This window comes from Python bivittatus, unplaced genomic scaffold (genome assembly GCF_059951505.1).
Source record: "Python bivittatus isolate LINGU-HERP-01145 unplaced genomic scaffold, Pbiv_v1 ctg000480_np1212, whole genome shotgun sequence".
NCBI lineage: Eukaryota > Metazoa > Chordata > Lepidosauria > Squamata > Pythonidae > Python > Python bivittatus.
Genome location: NW_028277075.1, coordinates 79,631,366 through 79,651,021, shown reverse-complemented (window position 1 = coordinate 79,651,021; position 19,656 = coordinate 79,631,366). Strand labels below are relative to the sequence as shown.

The 19,656-nt window shown below is 38.5% G+C and overlaps 1 protein-coding gene across 1 annotated transcript in view; it reads left to right on the top strand.

Annotated features, from left to right (window-relative positions):
- Positions 1-19,656, top strand: part of CNTNAP5 (contactin associated protein family member 5) — a 406,384-nt gene that overhangs the window by 241,413 nt on the left and 145,315 nt on the right. The window contains exons 11-12 of the mRNA XM_088146406.1: positions 1,132-1,238; positions 19,282-19,401. Of these exons, the coding sequence (XP_088002532.1) occupies positions 1,132-1,238; positions 19,282-19,401 (227 nt within the window). The remainder of the gene's footprint in view (positions 1-1,131; positions 1,239-19,281; positions 19,402-19,656) is intronic.

Genomic DNA, 19,656 nt, shown 5'->3' with positions numbered 1-19,656 from the left:
TTCTGATAGAAGGTAACTGTCAAGACTTCCCTCCTTCTACAGTCCTGGCCTACATTACAGGGAGTGATTGGTGGATGTTTTTCCTGCCAGCTGGGAAATCCGCCAGTCATGGATCTTAAAGTATTGGGGCAGCCCCATTCACTGGCCTTGTTACTGAGGCAGAGTAGGGACTGGCTACATAGAGTGCATTTAGTGTAATGTACTTTTTACTGCCTCACTAACTGGATCAGACCACATTAAACTGGGTATCTGGATGTGCCTTTAGTGCGTCTATCTCGTTCCTGAAGAAACTGCCCACTGTGATAAATCCTTACCAGAAAATAAATGGAACAAAATTCTCTCCAGTCCCTACACTTATATTTCAGGAACATCTATTATTAGGTTTAAATGAATTAAGGAAATCCAGTTTTAAACTTGAGCAGAAAAACAAAATGCAGAGAGTAGAATCTGTGACCATATTCACATAGCTGAACTGAGCTCTTTGGGGGCTTCAGGCCCACCACACAGTGCCTTTATATAGTTGGCAACTTCCTACCCATTGTTCACGCTGTTTCTATTGCTTTAATTGTGAAAATACAATGAGGGTAAAAGGATGAAGGAAGAATTCTATTCATAAAATGATTCTTTTTTAAAAAAACATGTTGTCCTTTGTATTCATGGACCATTTGGGTTTGTGCAGAGCAAGTAAATAACTGCTAGATACTCATATTAGCAACTGAAATTACAGTGAGAACTGAAAAAGGTGATATTAAAAAGAGAAGAAATACCTTGTTAAAAGGTTGTGTGCTGCTTTTCACCTGATATCCATTCTCCTTATCTAAGAGTAGAATAAAATATGCATTGTTGTTGCTTGGATACTGAATAAAAGAGATTCCCCACTCCCACACCATTGCCCTGTATTTTAGTATCAATTTGGGCTCTCATCTGAATTATGTCTGTTCATTGCAAGCTGTTTTTCTGAAAGTATTTGTTTTAAGCCAAGAACAGAGTTGAGAAGATTTTTTTTTCCACGTCTGTGCCAAATATAGCGGTTTAGAGAGGAGAGATAAAATGCAAAAAGTTATTTGTTTCAGCCTATCTGTAATCTGGTTAAAATAAAGTTGCCTATTTTGTTGGTGTCTTCCCAATTAGATGTTTACCAAACTATTGTGAACATGGAGGAAAATGTTCCCAGTCTTGGATGACATTCTTCTGTGATTGTAGTGAAACTGGTTACGCTGGAACAACCTGCCATAACTGTAAGTAGATCGCACTGTTGGATGCAAATGAACATTTGGGAACATTTACAAATGTGAGAAACACAGATTTCTTGTATTATTTTTACAATTATTTGTAAATGGGTACATACATGGGATGGAACAAACTTCAGTTTAATTAAAAAAAAACTAAATACATCAAAAGTGAAACAGGCAGATTCCTCTGATGATTCTATAGTGAGCAAAAGAACAAGGGAAGAAATGTATAAATTGATGTTTCTCACAATGGAAACAAGTAAACTCTGAAAACGTTCAGCAGTTTGGATTCATTTGACAATTATCCGGTGGCATAATAAATACATTTCCACACAACGGTAATTTTAGGAAAGTTGAGCAAAATGGTGGTAGCCTTGCAACTATAGATACAACTGGATGATTTTGATCATCTGAACCCATTTTAATTGTGCTTTCACCTGGGATAGTTACTGTGACTGCTGTGGTTGCCTTTATGAATGAGCTATGCCAGAAACTGAATAAGGGGAATGTGGCCTCCTAATTTTCTTGGACCTATCAGTGATATTCAATAACACTGACATAGCATCCTCTTGAATTGGCTGGTTGGATTGGTCTTGATTCCATCCCTATTTGTTGAGCCAAGCCCAGAATCTGATGCTGGGAACTCCTGTTCAACTTCTAGGCCATTGACCTATGATGTCCTAGGATTCCATCTTCTGTCACATGTTGTTGAACATTTATGTGAAGCCAGTGGAAAACTCAGAGTTTTGGAGTGGGTTGCTATTGGTATGCTGATGACACAAAACTACTCTTCCACATTATGTACTTTCAGAAATGGGCTGACATGAAATCCAAATACGACAGAAATCATGTTTTGAGGCCAGATTTTAATGAGGCTATACTCACCCCAAAAGATCAGGTCTATAGTCTGGGTACTCTCTTTGATCTGCAGCTGTCACTGTGTTTTCAATTTGTAACTGTGGTGAGGAACAGTTTCACAGAACTACACTAGTGTATTTGGCACAGCTCTTTCTGAACTAGTCAGATTGACAACAGTTGTCTGCACTTTGGTTCCATCCCATCTTGGCTACAGCAGTACATTTTATATAGTCCTACCCTTGAAAATATCTGGAAGATACTTCTGATGCAAAATGTGATAGCCAGGCTCTTAACTGGTACAAGGTATTGAGAACACATGATGCCTTGGCTGAAATATGTGGACTAGTTCCTATTTGCTTACCATGTGCAATTCAAGGTGTTGGTATTAGTGTTAAAAATCCTAAATAACTTAGTAACTGAATAGCTGAGGGGCTGAGGATAGGAACCTGCCCAGTTGTTACGATCTACAGGGAAGAGTTATGGGAGAAGCTCTTTCAGAAACCTATTGGTGTGCACACAGGAGAGGGTCGTCACCTGGGTTGTCTTTTCTGACTGGGGAAATCATACTTTTTCTTAATAGCCAAAGTCTGCAAAAGGTAAAGCAGTGCAGTAATGACATCACTGGAAGATGGCAAGGCCAGAATTTTTGGCACAGTTTCCATTGTGTGTTACATATGGAAGCACACATTTTATATGTATGTTAAATATAGAAAATGACTCTGCTCATTTTTGTCAATTGAGTCATTCAGAATATACAGAGAAAGGGACTGGTAATTTCTTGTAGCCTGTATGTTGCCCAGTCCTGATCTTCTTTAACCAGTGTCCATAACGTTTGTTTGTTTGTTTCTCAGTTAGTTTTTTCTACCATCAATAGATGTGATTTCTTGTTCTATTATTTTAGTGTTGTAACAGAAGTATCATTACCCTTACATTGTAAATGTTACCAGCATATACAAATATCTAGCCAGGAGATATTTAATAAAAATTATTACAGTTTTGATATCTGACTCAATACATGCTAAATGGTGTACATACAAGAACTATTTCTTAACAAGCTTTCTATGGTGCCAGGGGGATGTTCCTTTTTTAAAAAGAAAAGAAAAAAGAAAAAGGATATTAAGCAAGAAATGTCAGGCAATTTCCAATATAACATGTGCAGAATATTAAAGTTGTTCCATAAATGGAAATTCCATCCCACAGGAAATGTCAAAATTTCAGCATCCATTTTGGCCTCACGTTGAAATGAAATACTTAAATGTAGCAATACTCAGATAGACTGAACTTTCTGCTTTGCTAAATGTTCTTTAAAAGATTAAAATGCTTTGATTTTTTTTTTTTAAATACTGGAGTTTGCCATATATTTCTACCCTAAAACTGCATTTCTAAACTTGAATATGAATAAAGATATTTTTATGGTTTCCATGCAATAGAAATGTAAATTTGTTGAAAGAAAAAGAATTACATCGACTACATTCCTAAACATTATGATTATTAAAATTAAACTATCTCCACGAGATCAACCTTTAATGTGTTTTATTTAATAATATGTGTTACTTAGTAGCTATTGGGTTGTTTAGCAATGTAACAGTGGAAACAAGTATTTTTCCTGACCATTATTTCATAAATACATCTCATTCTAATGAGGCATTTGATAACGATGAAAAAGGCAACCGAGAAGAATAGACAGACACGAACCATTTGCTTGAACTAGCTTTTTAAAGGTTATGTGATGCCTTTACAATTATTTAATTTTAACAATTAAAATTAAAATTTAATTGTTATATTATTATTAAAGTTATATTATCTTAGATTGTTGCAGCACATACAGTATACCTATAAGTCACTTGGGATGTACCAATTTGAAAAGGGGGTGAGAAAAATGAAGTGCAGTATTCAGTTGTTATCTTTGTATTACCAGGATCATCTGGTATTTGTCTGATTTGTGGAGTCCAAAGAAGTGGACAGGTTTTCTGCTCTGTGAGTTCTGGCACCTGTGAGTAGATTCCATGTGTCATTTGGCTCTTTCTTGGGGTTTATGCGTGCTTGGATTCAGGAGGTGATCAATGGCTCTTCGAGAGAGAAGGAGGTACCATTCATCTTGAAAGAAGTGATGGTGCAGCTCTGTTGAAGAAGCCGTCACTTGATACAGCCAATTTAGGCTACATCCTAGATGAAATGGATCACCTAGGTCCTTTCCAGTCAGGATTCAGGCCTGGGCATGGGATCAAAATTGCCTTAGTTGCTCAATGTGAATGGAGGGGGTGTGACATTCCCGGTCTTATTAAACTCCTCATAGGTATTCAATAGCAAAATACATCCTTCTCAACTCTCCAGTTCTACAGTAGTGTTAGTTCTAGATGGGATTGTATTTCCCCTGAAGGAGCAGGTCCATGACTACAAAGTTCTCCTGGAGTCACTTCTTATGCTTGAGCAGCAGGTGAAGCCATGGCAACTGGGACGTTAGTGCAGCTTTTATTTTTTTATTTGTTTGTTTGCTTATATATCAAATTTGTCACCATCTATCTCATTGAAATGACTCTGGGCAATTTTCAGCAGAGTTAAAATCAGTTAAAATGCAATAGAAACAATCTTAATAATAAATAAATTCCAAGAGAGATAGAGAATCGGCGAATAACTCAGGGAATGTCTTCAGGGCACTAACCACCCCTAGGGATTGTTAGAGATATTGCCCCATGCACACTGGCAGAGGCAGGTCTTTAATCCTTTCTGGAAAGCCAGGAGGGTAGGGTTAGGGGCCCGCTGCACCTCTGGGGGGAGAATATTCCAAAGGGCAGGGGCAACGGCAGAGAAGGCTCTCCTCCTGATGTATCCGTTGTGCTCCTTTCTGAGTCAGGATATACTGGCAAAAGTAGCTCATTCTTTCATTACTGTACATTTAGAGTAACGTAACCCACGCTCTATTTGGGGCTGGCTTTGAAGTTTACCTGGAAACTACATTTGCTCCAAAATGTAACACTATAGCTGTTAAGAGGTGTGAATCCTTTTGGCAACCTAATACTAGCATTATGGTTGCCACATTGTTTGCCAATAGATTTGTAGATCTCATTCAAAATATTGGTTCTGACCTAAAAGCCTTTCATGGCTTGGTCCTGGAATCTTTGGAGCCTTCCCCTCAAACTTCTTGCTGCAATCTTTGAGTGAAGGATGCTTAAGGCCTCAGCCTTACGATAAGTAACAAAATTGGGAATCAGAAGGCAGACTTTTCCTATTGCTGCCCCAACGTTTTGCGAGACCTTACTTCCTAAGATAAAGCATCCCTTGCTGCATTGATCTTTCAGAAGTCTGTGAAAATTGTTCTGTTTAGGTATGCATTTGGTCAGTGACAAATATGTTGAGCAGCCATTTTTGTTTTGTTTTGTTTTGTTTTAGTTGTAGCTGTTTATAGGGTGGATTATTTTATGGATGTTGTTGTTAAACTGCTGTAATCCACCTTGAATCTATGGAATAGGCAGTAGACCAATGTAATAAATAAATTAATACCTAGAAAGTGCAGATTTTTTTTGTCTAGCAGGCTTTTAATAGAATTCCTGCTATCCACATTGCATTCTAGAATATGTATCTTCTAAGGGTACGTGGATACTTCCAGATGAGGGCTCAGGTCTGTTCATGGAATGAATTAAGCCACTCATCATACAGTTGATATTGTCACTAGAGACATTTGGTTGTACCAGGCAGTAGTTTCCTCCTCCTCAAGTTTTTTTTTTTCTTTTTTTGTAGGAGGGAGGGAGGGAGGGAGGGAGGGAGATACATTTCCCCAAACAGAACCAAAACTGGAAGAGCAAGTGGCAGCTGTGGCCAAGAGGGCTTTGCCCCAAATCTATCTTGGATGTCAATTGCACCCCTTCCTGGACTAGCAGATACTGCTCCCAATCACTCATGGCTTAGCATAAGGAGCCATGGAGATGATCTTGGAGAAGGCAAGTAGAAGCTGTTAGGAGAACAACAGGTGCAGAAAAAGTATGCATTAAATCCATGGGTGTCAGGCCCAGCTCAAGAACAATGGTAAAGCAGTTCAGTTGAGTAAAGTTCCTTTATTTGCTTGCACCTTATAGACAGAATCTTGCCAGACTAAATCTATACTACTGTAACAAGTGGGAGATTCTAGGGGGTGGTTATCCTGAACGTCTTTTGCTTCTCACATTCCCCTTGCGGACTGTATTGTCTTTTGTCTCCTTTCCCTTCCTGGAATGCACCCGCTCCTTCCTGATAGCCTTGATCTCTCACATCACCCTCCTCTTTGTAGATACATTCCATCACAATGGGGCAGAAAAGTATTAGGAAAAAACTCAGATTGGCTCCCCTTGACTCAGTGGAGTACAAGAGGAAGAGAAGGGAAAACATACGCAGACTTGGAAGAGGTTTTTAGCTCTAGTCCTGTGTAGTGAGTTTCCTTATTTGGTCTGCCTTGTAGGGCTTATACTTATGATCTCTTGTCTCAATTATTGCAATGCACTCTACATGGAACTGCCCTTGAAGACATGGAAGCTAGAACTGGTCCAGAAAGTAGCTGTGCAAGCATTACACCTGTGTAACATTTCCACTCCATGATCTGCAGTGTTACCATTGGGTTTCCAGGTGCAATTCAAGATTCATAGCTTGGGGCCTGGTAATTTATAATACTTTTTTCTCCAATTATCTCTGCCCATCTTATTAAATTAGGCAGGGTGGGCATGCTCTGGGTCCCATTGATTAAACTGTGGTATCTCATGGGACTCCAGAAATGTGTCTTATCTGCTGCTGCCTCTATCTTCTAGAATATAGTCTTCCTGAGGTTCATCTGACCTTGCAATCCTTGAGAAAATCTATGAATCCCTGGTGTTTCATTCAATTGATCAATCAATATCAGAAATCCAACTAGGAAATAGCAAAAGACCAGTATACACATCCACATTTTTGTCATGTGAATTTCTGCCTAAGATAAACTTCTGGAACTTGCATACAATCTTGAACCAACATTGAGGAGTGACCCTTCCTCCCCCAACAGAACAAATTGGGCTTAGAACATTGATAATTTGTTCTGAACTACATTCCAATCTATTTCTTCAGTGTGGCTGTTAATTTATTTAATGTCACCAAAGAGAAGCATTTTCAATGTTAGTTTTAATTTTATGTTTCCTGGATCTGAACCAGGCATTGTATTTGGAACTACCTGCCCAGGGTAGTATAAAATGCCAAATAAAGTTTTGTGCCCAAGATCAACAATTTACTCAGACAACCTTTGCAGATATCTCAGGGTTTCAGCATTCTTATGTGGGGTTTGATCACTGAGGCATCCTTTTAAACAAACATTTTGATTTAATTTAGCAAGCTGTGGGCACTATTTTGGCACTATCCTGAAATCAGTGAGCCCTGTGTTATTGAATTCTGGTATACACAATATTACTTTTTTGTACATTACAAATATGTCCCGTTGAATTTGTGAGTGTTCCCATGTTTGTGATTTGTTTTGCAGTACCAATAACATTTTCCCCAACTAAGCTTTTTTTTCCTTTGTATTCTTCTATTACTTTTTCCCTTGAATAATTTTTAAATTTCTCACACTGACAACTGCTGCTGAGCCAGCTGTACTTTGCTAGTTTTGTTCCCCATCACCTTTTATTCACAATCAATACAGCACATGTGGAATTTTTGAAGCCCAGCTTGAAGCACAAAGCTATGGTCTTACCTATATAAAAATCAGTGAGCAGCCATCTTACTGAATGGATAACTGGTAATAAAGTGAATATATTCCATGACCTGAAAAGAAGAGAAGAAGAAAGTTACAGTCTCTAAAAACACCAAATATCATGCTGCCAAAATGTGCAAGTCTTTAATAACCTGAAACACTTTTTCTTAGGACCTGCATCGTTTTCACCTTCTTTTTGTTTGAGTTTTCTCTACTATGAACTGGAAAATTGTTACTGTTGTTATCATTGTCATCATCATCAATGCTACCATCATCATTTTCATCATCAGCCTAATAATTAAACTTCACTGGGCAGATTACAAGGTTACTTACAATGCCCCCCCCCCCGGAATATAAATAAAATAATGAAACCCATAGTCCATTGTAGAACAGGATAAATTAAAATTAAACAAAGCACAAAACTGTACTGGTGCTTGGGAGAAGGGGAAGGTCTTTAAATTGGGTTCCAGACATGCTTTTGTGGGGAAGATATCCCTTAAATTAAGCCACACTACTGAGAAATCCCCCCTCCTTTTGCTTTATTTGGTAGGGTACCTTCAGGGGGGGATCTGAAGGCAATAGAAACACCTGGGCAGCTAGTTAGGACAGGTGATATTCCTTGAGCTACTTGGATTTAGGTTTAGTATATTGTCAAAAACAGAGATAAAATTTAATCTCACAGTGTATCAGAGTTGAGACATTTCTAGCATCATACATTTCTGAAAATGGAATGTGAAGTCAACCCAAGATGTTTAAATATTATATATTTAATAGTGTGTTTGTATTCTCTCTCTCTCCCTCCCTCCCTGGCTGACTGGAAAACACTGCTTAAAGGGGCTACAATATTTCAACATTGGTACTTTGATATTTATACTGTTCTTTGTTGCTCTGCTGGGCAAATGTTAGGATTAAATCTTAGTTTCTCAGAAAATTTCAGCAGCCATGGTTTTCTGAGGTCACAAATTTCCAATTATGGAAAGCCACCAAAAGCAGTATGGGAGGCATTATCTCAGAATGAGGAGGAATTTAGAACATCCATCTTCATTTCCATCCTGCCAGGCTACAGGTAGCAATGTGATCAGATGTGTTGGAGTGTTCCAGGACTTGAGCAGTCTGACCAGAACATGTCACAAATATATGAGTCCTCCTTGTGTGTATGTTTGGAGGAAAAAAAAAAAAAATGTTTGTTGTATTTTGTTTTGTTTATCTGTCAAACTGACATTGTTTTCCCTTTGGAAGGATATAATGCCACTGAAATAATTTCTTATGAACATTCTACTTTAGGTTCAAAAATTCAGGATCAATAAAAGCTATATTTGCACACACATACACTTTTTTGGCATTGTATAAGAAAATATGTAGTTTTTATAAGGACAAAACCAGCCATCTGTCATCCTAGAATACGCAGCAGGGACTTTATTAGTCTGTCAACAGTAAGGCCTGTCAAAGTCTTTTTTTTTTTTTTTTTAAGTGAAGATTTCATTTCTTTTTGCCATTTAACGTGACAATTGTATTATATGGGTGAACATTCTGACTTCACTGCCTGGCTCTTAATGCTTCTGCTGTTAAAGCATTTAGAGAAGTAGAATTCCTTCCTTCCATTGTCTATTGTCTTTTTTTTTTTTTTTGTTACTAAAAATATTGTTTCAGTAACATTACTGTTAAAAAACAAAAACAAACTTGATTTTGCCTATCAGATCAGACTGCTAAAAACTGTCAGCACCATCTGAGTGGTCACTGTTCCATATGGGCAAGTTAGTCATCATTTGTAGTAAACCTTTGCATAACTATGTTTGTGGTTTTGATCTGCTGGAAACCAGCTTTACGCCTCCAGCATCTGTCTTGGAATCAGGAGGAAATCTAGAGCTAACCTATAATGCTTTTGCAGGGGAATACTTTATTCTGGTTTCTAGGCCCAGCTGCTGAAATATGCAATTTTATTGGGAACTACTACATTATCAAAGAAGAGTTCCTTCCAACCTTCCAGAAGGTAGTCTTTTGAAGAAAGTTTTTGAGGCAAAAGCATGTCAGTAGAAGTCACACTGCAAGTGAATTTTCACTGCTCATCTTCATATATGTTTCCACATGCTGTTCATATAAGATTGAACTGAAATGGATTTCCCCTTTTTTGCCAACCAGTGCAAGAACAAGAGTGGCAATTTCTGCTTGTGAGAGAAATAAAAACTTCAGAAATAATGGAAAAGGTTTTGGTGGGTACTTAAACTTGCCTGATTCTTATTGTGGTAGAGTGCTGTCTCTTCTTTGTTTCTCTTGTGAAAAAAGAGATTTCTTAAAAGGTTGGAAAGAGAAAGTTTGCCAGGGAGCTGGTGACTGCTTTATTGTCAGGCCACCCACAGCCTTGCACCTTCCTAGAGTGCCCTTTTCCCACTACTGAGTTCAACTGCTCTCCATCCATCCGTCCTTTAGTCAATAGAAAATTATGCTGGCATGAAATTTGCTGCTTCAATTCCCAGTCCCTCTCCTGCTGTTTTTTATTGCCTTTGTACTGAGTTACTGAAGTCAGTTGACTTCCATTTGAGTAATGGGTGATAACGCCTAACAGATTTTACAGGTTACATTATAATGACATGGTAGAAAAAAAGTTGTGCTGTAGAAAGTTTGTGTTGTGGTTAGATGCAAGGGAGAAAGTCCCTATGTTTCCTATTCCAAACAATCCCTATAAGAATTGATGAAAAGATGTGTAATGAGTGGCAAAGATAAATAAACTATCTGGTGAAATAAATGAGGATTAAACTAAAGATGTTACAAAATGTAAAAGAAAGAGGATTGGTCATATCAAATTTAAAGTTGTTAGCCAGCTGTTTGAGCTGGATTGAGTTTGGATTATAGTACCATATGGCTGGATTGCATCTATGGAAGGATCAGGATTCACAGAAAGTCTACATAAATATATTTGGACTGGTATGAAAAGAAGAGCTGTAAGTATGAAAAATCACTCCATTGCAAGTACTTTATTAAAGGTGTGGGAAGGAAGGAAGGAAGGAAGGAAGGAAGGAAGGAAGGAAGGAAGGAAGGAAGGAAGGAAGGAAGGAAGGAAGGAAGGAAGGAAGGAAGGAAGGAAATGTCAATCAGTCAGTCCAGGCTTATCACCTCTGGATTTAATATTAAAAATATATATTTTTATGAAGAAGAATATGCTAAAAAATGATAATGGAAAGAAAACTTGCCTTTTGCTTTCATTATTTCACTTTCTCCAAATGAGCATATAATTCGGAAGGAAGTACAAAAACAAGTTTTTATGCTCAGTGATGTGACTAAATTTGAATAGAAATAAGGCCATATTGGATAGCCAAGTCAGTATTGTTCATGAATTGTCATCTTCTGCTGAATATTTCTGCCTTCTGCCTTCTCCACATCATCTTGAATTTCGAGCAGTTAGAGCTCCTGGTTCTTTATTAGAATATCCATTCCTTTCTTAGAGCTGGAAAATGTACAGGGTCAGAGCTGTGTATCATATACAGAAAATGCTCAGTCTTCAGTGGTAAAGTAACAAATGACTTATCAGCATATCACAGCTATTAAATGACAAATGTTATCTACAATAAAGGAAAATATGCAAACAAACAATTGTGTATACTCTGGAAGTGTTTCAGGATATGCATTTTTCTTTTACTAGTTTGTGGGATAACCTCTAATAACCCCTTTTGTTGGCACAGGTACTCTATAAAACTATCCTCCTTCATTACTAATGAATGGGGCTGCACATCTATCCTTGTTTGTTCAGAATATATGATTGCTCCAACGAAGAAGGATTTGAAAAGGTCATTAAAGGCTGATTGTAGAGAGCAGTTTCTAGAAATACCAGACATCCAACCCAACACATTGCATTTATTTCATCCTTTTACTGTTCTGTATTTTCTTTAAAGCAAAGTATAAGATTCATGATTGGCAAAATGTCAACAGAAAAATGTACTTTTAAGGCATTAGCAAATTCTATACATGAACTGTATAGATGAAAAATGACATTACAATGACTTTCCAACCATTGTCTGCCTGATATTGTTCTTGCGGAGGCCATACTACAGCACATACTTTGTGTGAAAATTATACTGAATTCAGTCTCTGGCATTTCTAGATAATGTTGGGTAAGGCTGAACTCCTGGAGACCCATTGCTAGCTGATATTAACATTGTGAAATAGTTGATATGATTCAGGTAGCCCCCTGTGTCCTACACATAATGTCTGAAGTACTTTTATGTCTGTGTATTTTCTGTTCAGGCCATTGCAGAGCTTCAAGGAAATGATGATGCATTCCCTGTTGTGTTCCTCTCATTTGTAAGATTGAAGGGACCGTGGTGTTTTGCCCCATCCAGCTTCAGAGCTCTCTTGGTCTTCTCCCATAGAGCTTGTGTTATGGGAACAGGCTGAGAGGTATCTCCTTCTGTAGTACTGGCCCAAATACTTCTAAGATGGGTGCCTATTGCACTATGGTTTGGCTGGAGTATCCTTGGCATGCACTGAAGGATTTCCAGATTTGGTGACTGCAGCAAGCATTATAGTATGCACCTAAACCAACTATTAGGAATCTCCTTTGGACCACTTTCAAAAGCTTTAGTGTGCCCTATATAGGGGCACTGTTTGCTTCATGCACCAAATGTCTTCCTGGCTGAGTAGGCCCATTTCATAGTGCGGGCAATCCCCAAACCACCTAGTCTGGAAGATCTTAAGCCAATATTGGAGGGGAAAGAGAGAGAGAGAGAGAGAGAGAGAGAGAGAGAGAGAGAGAGAGAGAAGAAACTTCTTCCGTAGAACTGGCCGAAAGCAGTTTGAGGCCATCCAAAGTATTTCATTGGGGCATATTCTGTTGCCTCCACAGCATGAGCTGCTTAATTAAAACAAATCTAAGTCACTTTTCAGAGGCCTATTAACTGTCTATCTTTAGTATCATTAAGTTTCTTCAAACTTCTAACTTGGAGAATATGTTTGACAGGTTCCTTGGGATGGTTTTGTATTCCCTAGGCAATAGATAAACAATTTAGAATTTGAAAAAGAAACCACTTTAATTACTTTTACTATTTATAGAATAACCTTGGTTACTTAATACAGCAGTAAGTGTAAGTTATCCATAGCTGGATCACCCAGCATGAATTCTCATCTCATAATTCAAATGGTTGCACTCAGGGAGAGAGGTTTAAAGAAAAAGTGGTCCACACAATGCTTGGGAATCACATGTTTTACCAGCATATACATGTGCTGGCTAAACTATTGGAAGAATAATTTTCTTTGTTAGATAAAATTCAAAATATCAGAAGTCTGATATAGGAATATATATCATATAGGAAGGGTACTGAAATGTTACCATAATTGTTTTGTGAAAAACCAGAACTGTTCATTACCAGTCTTTATTCACCTGATTTTATTATTTAGATTTATCCACAGATATGAAAAATAATGATTCATTTCAATGAGCTACTAAGAAAAGTAACATTATTCTACCCCAAGGGTCTTGTTCTGCAAAATGTCTTAATGTCTGGGAATTCATGCATTAAAAATTATCTTATATTTCCAAATCAAGATCACTAATATAGCAAACCTTTCTTTCTTTTTCTTATAACACTCTTATAAAGTAGCTAATCAATTAAATATACAGTATTTATAGCTGAGGGAATCTACTTGAGAGCTCCAGAAGTAAAATAAGAGTTTTAAAATTGTCCTATGTGTTTGTCCATTTGTTGGCCCTGCTCTTCTACAAAATATTCTGTGTGTAATTGATTTCAGGGCAACAAAAATACAGATTTTACATTGGATCAACCAATAATGACTCCTATTTTCATCACATTTTTATATTTTACCTCTAGCCCTGGTAGCATTTACTCGTTTATTAACAAGGGACAAAATTCCATACTTTCTTGAACATTTGCAAAATTTTTCCAAAATATTCCTGCCACCTATGAAGGGGAAAAAATCTATCAATTAACTTGAATGTGACTGAGTCGGCATCTCAGCAGCTAAAAAAGCAAAACAAAACAAAAGCAAAATCAACAACATTAAGCAAGTTGTTATAACTAATGAACTAAAATGAAAGTTTATTTAATAATAAATATTCTCTTTTGCCCCCTTCGTGGATCACTGCCTTGTCGTGGCGAAGGGGCTTGCGTAACTCAGTGAAGCCATGAGCTATACCGTGCAGGGCCACCCAAGACGGACAGGTCATGACAGAGAGTTCTGACAAAATGTGGTCCACTGGAGAAGGAAATGGCAACCCACTCCAGTATCCTTGCCAAGAAAACCCCATGGACAATGTGAAAAGGCTAAAAGATATGACGCCGGAAGATGAGCCCCTCAGGTCGGAAGGTGTCCAATATGCTACTGGGGAAGAGCGGAGGGCAATTCCAAGTAGCTCCAGAAAGAGTGAAGCGGCTGGGCCAAAGTCGAAAGGACGTTCAGCTGTGGATGTATCTGGAAGCGAAAAGAAGGTCCGATGCTGTAAAAAACAATATTGTATAGGTACCTGGAATATAAGATCTATGAACCGAGGCAAGCTGGATGTGGTCAAACATGAGATGACAAGACTGAACATCGACATCTTGGGAATCAGCGAACTGAAATGGACGGGAATGGGTGAATTTAATTCGGGTGACCATTATATCTACTATTGTGGGTAAGAAACCCTTAGAAGAAATGGAGTTGCACTCATAGTCAATAAGAGAGTGGGAAAGGCAGTAATGGGGTACAACCTCAAAAACGACAGAATGATCTCAGTGCGTATCCAAGGCAAACCATTCAATATCACAGTCATCCAAGTCTATGCCCCAACCACTGATGCTGAAGAAGCTGAAGTTGACCGCTTCTATGAAGACCTACAACACCTTCTAGAACTAGCACCAAAAAAAGATGTCCTTTTCATCATAGGGGATTGGAATGCTAAAGTAGGAAGTCAAGGAATAATCGGAATAACAGGCAAGTTTGGCCTTGGAGTACAAAATGAAGCAGGGCAAAGGCTAATAGAGTTCTGTCAAGAGAACAAGCTAGTCATAGCAAACACTCTTTTCCAACAACACAAGAGACGACTCTACACATGGACATCACCAGATGGTCAATACCGAAACCAGATTGATTATATACTTTGCAGCCAAAGATGGAGAAGCTCTATACAGACAGCAAAAACAAGACCAGGAGCTGACTGTGGCTCAGATCATGAGCTTCTTACTGCAAAATTTAGGCTTAAATTGAAGAATGTAGGGAAAACCACTAGACCACTCAGATATGACTTAGATCATATTCCTTGTGAGTACACAGTGAAGGTGATGAATAGATTTAGAGGATTAGATTTGTTAGACAGAGTGCCTGAAGAACTATGGACGGAGGTCCGTAACATTGTACAGGAGGCAGCAACTAAAACCATCCCAAAGAAAAAGAAATGCAAGAAAGCAAAATGGCTGTCTGATGAGGCTTTACAAATAGCTGTGGAAAGAAGGAATGCGAAAAGCAAGGGTGAAAGGGAAAGATATAAGCAACTGAATGCAGATTTCCAGAGAATAGCAAGGAGAGATAAGAAGGCCTTCTTAAATGAACAATGCAAAGAAATCGAGGAAAACAATAGAATGGGGAAGACTAGAGATCTCTACAAGAAAATTGGAGATATGAAAGGAACGTTTAGTGCAAAGATGGGCATGATAAAGGACAATAAAGGCAGGGACCTAACAGAAGCAGAAGAGATTAAGAAGAGGTGGCAAGAATACACAGAAGAACTATACAAGAAAGATCTTAATGTCCCTGATGTCCACGCTGGTGTGATCACTGACCTTGAGCCAGACATCCCAGAGAGTGAAGTCAAGTGGGCCTTAGGAAGCATTGCTAACAACAAAGCTAGTGGAGATGACAGTATTCCAGCTGAGTTATTTAAAATACTAAAAGATGATGCTGTTAAAGTGCTGCACTCAATATGCCAGCAAGTTTGGAAAACGCAACAGTGGCCACGGGATTGGAAAAGGTCAGTTTATGTTCCAATTCCAAAGAAGGGCAACGCCAAAGAATGCTCAAACTATCGCACAATTGCACTCATTTCACATGCTAGCAAGGTTATGCTCAAAATCCTACAAGCTAGGCTTCAGCAATACATGAACCGAGAACTACCGGATGTACAAGCTGGGTTTCGAAGAGGCAGAGGAACTAGAGATCAAATTGCCAACATTCGCTGGATCATGGAGAAAGCACGAGAGTTCCAGAAAAATATCTACTTCTGCTTCATTGACTATGCAAAAGCCTTTGATTGTGTGGATCACAACAAACTGTGGGAAATTCTTAAAGAGATGGGAGTACCAGACCACCTTACCTGTCTCCTGAGAAATCTGTATGCGGGCCAAGAAGCAACAGTCAGAACCGGTCATGGAACAACCGATTGGTTCAAAATAGGGAAAGGTGTACGACAAGGCTGTATACTGTCACCCTGCTTATTTAACCTATATGCAGAGTACATCATGAGAAATGCCAGGCTGGAAGAATCACAAGCCGGAATTAAGATTGCAGGGAGAATCATCAACAACCTCAGATATGCGGACGATACCACCCTAATGGCAGAAAGTGAAGAAGAACTAAAGAGCCTCTTGATGAGGGTGAAAGAGGAGAGTGCAAAAGCTGGCTTGAAACTCAACATTAAAAAAACTAAGATCATGGCATCTGGACCCATCAATTCCTGGCAAATAGAAGGGGTAGAAATGGAAGCAGTAACAGACTTCATTTATTTGGGCTCCAAGAGCACCGCAGACGGAGACTGCAGCCATGAAATTAAAAGACGCTTGCTCCTTGGGAGGAAAGCTATGGCAAGCCTAGATAGCATATTAAAAAGCAGAGACGTCACCTTGCCGACAAAGATCCGCATAATCAAAGCTATGGTTTTTCCAGTAGTAATGTATGGCTGTGAGAGCTGGACCATAAAAAAGGCCGAGCGCCAAAGAATTGATGCCTTTGAACTGTGGTGCTGGAGAAGACTCTTGAGAGTCCCCTGGACTGCTAGGAGGTCAAACCAGTCAATCTTAAAGGAAATCAACCCTGACTGCTCATTGGAAGGATCGATAATGAAGCTCAAGCTCAGATATTTTGGTCACCTAATGCGAAGAGAGATCTCTTTGGAGAAGACCCTGATGCTGGGAAAGATTGAAGGCAAAAGGAGAAAAGGACGGCAGAGGATGAGATGGTTAGATAGCATCACTGAAGCAATGAGCATGAAACTGAGCAAACTCAGGGAGGCAGTGAAGGACAGGAAGGCCTGGCGCAATATGGTTCATGGGGTCACGAAGAGTCAGACACGACTTAACGACTAAACAACAACAAAATTCTCTTTTGCAAGTGCTGTGTGTCTGTGTGTTGTGTATATTTTGATTATGCAGAATCCACCTGATCTGCTTTCTGAATACCAAGCTTCAGAAACCCCTGAATCCGATATGTGTCATTTTAGAAATAGTTCAGTCTAACTCGGTACCTGGTTTCAGATCAAGAGTTGGAAAATGGGGGTTCCATTCTCCCAAAGATTAGAATAGGAAAACCAGAAATGGCTGTACTTTGTTGTTGTTTTTCAGAAGAAATTTACATCTAAGGTAAAATGAAACTTAACACCTTTCAGAGAAATCAGTTTCTTCCTCCTTCTTTCTATTTAAATATAGAAAATCCGTCTCAAAATCTATTTCCTCATGCTTGAAAGTTGGATCAGATCTGGGGCCTAGGCAAAACTTGGAATTCAGAACTAGAAAAGAGGCAGCACATTATTTAAGTCTATTCAAGGAATATGCAATTCAGGTGGCAATAGAACATCAAAACTTTCAATGTTAGTTCTCTTGATGATCCATATTTCATTGGCATACACACACACACACACACATATATATATACATACACATACATACACCCACACATAAACATGCATACATATTAATGTATTATTCCTGTTTTTTTTTCCCCCAACCTTTTTTGTATAGTACTACTTTATGTAATAATACAGCGTCATGACGCAGTATGATAGGCGAGGAAGGTGCTCACTTCTTTTACTACTTCTACCAAGTACATGGTTGCTGGTCAGAGGATCCCACTACTGTTATTTCTGGAGAGAGGGGTCCCAATTCTATATCCAAACTGTCTCAGAAAAAAAAGAATAAGTAATTGGGACATATGAGAGAATATGGGAGAAAGGATCAAAAATAGAATGCAAATGATTCTATAATGGTAACAATTAAAATCCAGAGTCTTCTGGATGGGCAGCTATATTAAATAGAATAAATTAAATTAAAATCAGTCAATTCAAAAAAAATTGTATATACTTGGTTGCTTTCTGTCATAAACACCATAGATTAGAGAGCTGCTTGGAAATGTGCCAGTTCTTACTTGAAGTACAGAGTAGACTTCTCTTAACTCTCTGGAATTTTCCAATGCAAATTCTTTCCTTTTAACCCCTGCTGTTTACCCTGCTTATATTCACCCATACATATTGAATGTATGGGTACCTGCAGATGTCTTGATAGAGCACAATGCTTCTCACAGATGTTCCTCACAAGAAAATTAGCATAAATCTCAAGGATGACCGTTATATACTACACTGTTACACTAACAGTTCCTCTGTTTTTTCTCCCCAGTTGTCTTTCCTGGTTGGCTAGGTTGGGATTTTACCTATTCCTAGATATATTACTTCCCACTGACCTCCTGATACTGATTTCAATTCCTTTTTCCTTTAGGACTTGCTCTTTGTGCCTCAAGGTCCCCCCGCCCCATTTTTCCCCATTTCTAATAATCTGTTTGCTATGATCTTCCAGTTCCCATCCAGCCAGCTCTCAGCTGATTGGAAGAAACATTTTGGGACTCAGTTGTTTAAATACTGTAGATTATAGTTTGGTCATTCCATTCCCCTGTAAGACCACTAAGAGACCCATCTCAGTTCAAAACCCTGTATATAAAAATAAAAGCTAAAACCAAAACTAGAATAATTTGCTCAACTCTTCATTGCTCAACCCTTTCATCAAACATGGTATCCTTGTTACCAGAAGACCCTTACCCTTCAAAATATCTAGAGAAAAAAAATCCATACAGAAAAATTTGCATTAACTCAATCAAGCCTATGTTAAACTGAAATCTCCATAATGAAGTAATTGGGGGAAAAAATCTATGTGAATGAGATATGGATTCATTTCCATCCATGGTGTTCAATAAAGAAAGGCCAGTTTGTTCTTGCTTAAAGAAAAGATAATGTATGAGTGTTTTAAGATGACACAGCACTGTTTTTGTCTGTGTGACACCTTTGTCAGGAGGCAGTTTATTCTGCTGACTCACAATGCAGCTGCCATGTCCTTCCCAGCTTAATGTCAGTAATGTGGAAGAAGTAGTTATGATAGAGTCATCTTCTGGACCTTAGCTATCCACAGCAGACAACTGTCTCACAGATAGATCCGGCCAACCGGCAGTGAGATAGACATATACTAAACAGTACTAATTTATCTCACCTACCCCAAACTCTTGATTTTGATATGTGCCTTAAGAAACTATTTATTTTCCTTTCAGCTATTTATGAGCAATCATGTGAAACTTATCGACACCAAGGGAAAACATCTGGTTTCTTCCACATTGATTCTGATGCAAGTGGTCCACTTCCACCAGTTACGGTATACTGCAATATAACAGGTAAAAAGTCCCACTTCTGTATTCATCACAAATTGTTTATTGTTTATTGCATGGCCTGAAATCTATTGCATTGTTGTACACTGGTAGAAATGAGGTGGTAGAAGAAAATCAGGGTATAGGTCTGTGGTGGTGGTATCAATTACCAACCTTTTTCAAAGAACCTTCCTATGTTACATAAAAGTGAAATAATTGAACTTCTGATATGGTAAGCAAAGTATAACAGGAGATCTCTCCTTTCTGAAAACCAGGACTCTC